Source organism: Orbicella franksi, chromosome 4 (assembly GCF_964199315.1).
Source record: "Orbicella franksi chromosome 4, jaOrbFran1.1, whole genome shotgun sequence".
Classification (NCBI taxonomy): domain Eukaryota; kingdom Metazoa; phylum Cnidaria; class Anthozoa; order Scleractinia; family Merulinidae; genus Orbicella; species Orbicella franksi.
In genome coordinates this window covers 30040218-30043131 of record NC_138148.1, presented here as the reverse complement: position 1 = coordinate 30043131, position 2914 = coordinate 30040218, and the positions used below count along the sequence as shown (strand labels likewise).

At 44.6% G+C, this 2914-nt stretch overlaps 1 protein-coding gene across 1 annotated transcript; it reads left to right on the top strand.

The window, feature by feature from the left end:
* The first annotated feature begins 424 nt into the window (after nucleotides 1-424).
* LOC145485399 (uncharacterized) lies at nucleotides 425-2669 on the top strand. Its single transcript, XM_081464066.1, has one exon. The coding sequence runs from the start codon at nucleotides 656-658 to the stop codon at nucleotides 2237-2239; it is 1584 nt and encodes a 527-aa protein (XP_081320192.1). The 5' UTR covers nucleotides 425-655; the 3' UTR covers nucleotides 2240-2669.
* The last annotated feature ends 245 nt before the right edge of the window (nucleotides 2670-2914 follow it).

Here is a 2914-nt window from a genome sequence, read left to right as displayed (position 1 = left end):
AGAAAGTGAAACTCGCTTAACTGGCCCTAAACCACCTCTAGGAACCCAGAGACATCAAAATACATATTTTAATCGTATTCAACATCTGGGCCGTCTGTGTTGATATACTCCCGACTATTTAAAAATCTGGAAGCAAGAATTCTCAAGAGTATCATCACGTGGTCTGCAACGGGAAAACAAACCGCCCAAGCTAAAGTGGTCTAATAATAGGCAGCTCGATCCGCAGCGACAAGTTTTCCGTTTTTATTCATCAACTTGGTGCTGTTGCAAATTAGTTCCTCTGCTCGCTAACTGAAACAAAGGTGGTGAAATTTTAAAAGCACTCTATTCCCCATGTCTACAAGAAGTGCGCTATATAATAGAAATATGAATTGAAGCTTTACTCATAATGTAAATATGTCAAATATAGCATTTCTTTCAACGTGTCACTTTCAATAGACCAATTTCGCTATATTAAAATTCAGCCTAAAACAATAGACCCCAGTACGAGGCTCTGGGGAATAACTGCAAAGTTTGTGGGGTTTATTTACCAGAGCCTCGTGCTGAGGTCCATTGTGTTAGGCTGAATTTTAATATATCGAAATTGGTCTATTTCAGGCTCTTCGTCGACGTCACGCAATCATTTAGAAGCTACTTCGATTGAGACGAAGTGAAAATGCATTTGGTGTTAGTACATGGCTATTTACTCGGCGGAGCAGGCTCGAATGTCTACACAGCCAACATTGCAAAATCGTGGAAGCGGCAGGGCCATGCCGTGACCGTTCTCTGCCAGGATCCCTTCGCCGATCGCCTTGATTTTGTCGACGAGTTTATCGTTGGAAACGACCAGATTCCGGCTTCCGCCCCGCAAGCGGGTACCATCCGAGTTGTGGTACCGGACATCAATGGGCTGTTACTTGTCTATTGGTACGATCTCTACGAAGGATACGAAGTGAAGACTATGGTTAACTGCTCTCTGGACGAGATCGAAGCCAACATCAAGGGGACGGCCGATGGTTTGAAGAAGGTGATCGCTCAAGGTGTCGACCGTATTCTGGCGAATCATGCGATCCTTGGTCCCGTGATAACGAAACGTGCCACGGAAGGAACTGAGATTCCTTTTGACGTCAAAATCCACGGTAGCTCCCTTATCTTCAGCGTCAAAAATCGTTCAGAGCTTAGACGCTACGCTCTGGAAGGAATCAAGCACTGCCGCAAACTTATTGTTGGGGCAAAGTACATGGTGGGCTTCGTGCAGGAAACATTTGAAGCGGAGAAAGAAGAGATGGGGCTGCTTAAAAAGACGGTGATTATTCCCCCGGGTATGGACCCTGAAGTCTTCCAACTCGGCGGGGCTATCAGCGAGAGGCAAGAGGCGTTTTTGGCAAGCGTGAAAGAGTTTATCAAACGAAAGCCTGGTGGTAGACGAGCTGAAAATATCAAACTTCCGGATCACAAAACGCCTGACTTGAACAAGTCATTGGAGAAGGTTGTAGAATCTTACGACCTCCGAGCCGCCGATGCTGACCTCTGCGAGCGCTGGATTCCAGTGGAAGAAGACGAAGCTATCATTTGCTTTTTTGGCAAGTTCCAAGAAACCAAAGGGGTCGGAGAATTGCTTGTGGCTTTTGCGAGCATCGTCGAGAGATTTCCCAGGGCGCGCCTGTTGCTGATAGGGTATGGGGGCAACCGCGAACACTTGGAGGGAATGTTAGCGGCGATGGTTCAGGGCAACTTTGAAGCGTTCAAGGCATACGCGGAGGCAGGGAACTTTGTGGACCTTCCACTAGAAGCGGAGAAGTACTTCCGCCAGATTCCTCCGGGAAGAGTGATGATGACCGGCCTGTTGGAGCACCCCCAATTGAAAGAGATACTTCCTTTGTGCAGCATCAGTGTCATGCTATCGAAAGCCCTTGAAGCCTTTGGGATGGTCTCAGTAGAAGCTATGTCTGCTGGTGTCTTGCCCCTGTGTCATGACCATACGGGAATCTCAGATGTTATAAATACTGTCCAAGAGATTGATCCGGAGTTGGCAAGCATAATGCGCGTGGGGATACGTCCCGGTGGCGTACATGGTGTAGCTGACGGTGCTTACTTGATAGAGCAGCTGCCCAACAAGGTGGAGAGGGCTCTCAGCTACCTGTATCCCAACGGCTTCCGCGATCACACCAAACGACGTGAGGTGTCCGCCCAGCTTAGGGCTGTAGCAGTGGCCAAGTTTTCGTGGGATGTCATTTGTAAAAGTATTCTGGAAGAATAAACGAAGCGAGATCTGGTTCACACCTTCAAAAAATGTTTTCAGTAACGAAAAATCAATTTGAGCTTTAATAATTATTCCACTCCCTTAAGAAGACCTATTCAGATTAGCCTTATACCGAATTGTCTTCACATGTGCAATCAGAGTACTTAAAATCATCTTTTCAAATACAGAACTCATAATATAATCTAATTTTAGCCAGTGCCTTTTTATTTTCTGCCGAGTTTTCGTTTCCATGGTTACATAAGTTGCTAACTGAACAACCGATAGGATCATGACATGTATTGGGAAAAGGTCATTGTCAATCACTGTGATTTCAAATGTTCACAGCTGATGTTGTCATAAACCGATTAATTAAACAGCATCTAAAAGACGGAACGTTTATTGATATCAGTATATTTTCATTTCACGTAGTGACGAAATTTACGAAATTTACGAACCTAGACGAAATTTACCTCTTAGACGAAATTTACGACGTCTGAGAGGTAAATTTCGTCTAAGTAGTAGATTTTGTCTAAGTCGTTCATTTCTTCTAACAGGTAAATTACATCTAAGCCGTAAATTTCGTCTCAGTCGTAAATTTTGTCTACGTCGTAAATTTCTTCTAAGACGTAATTTTTGACTACGACGTAAATTTCGTCTGAGAGGTAAATTTCGTCTAAGTCGTACATTTCCTGT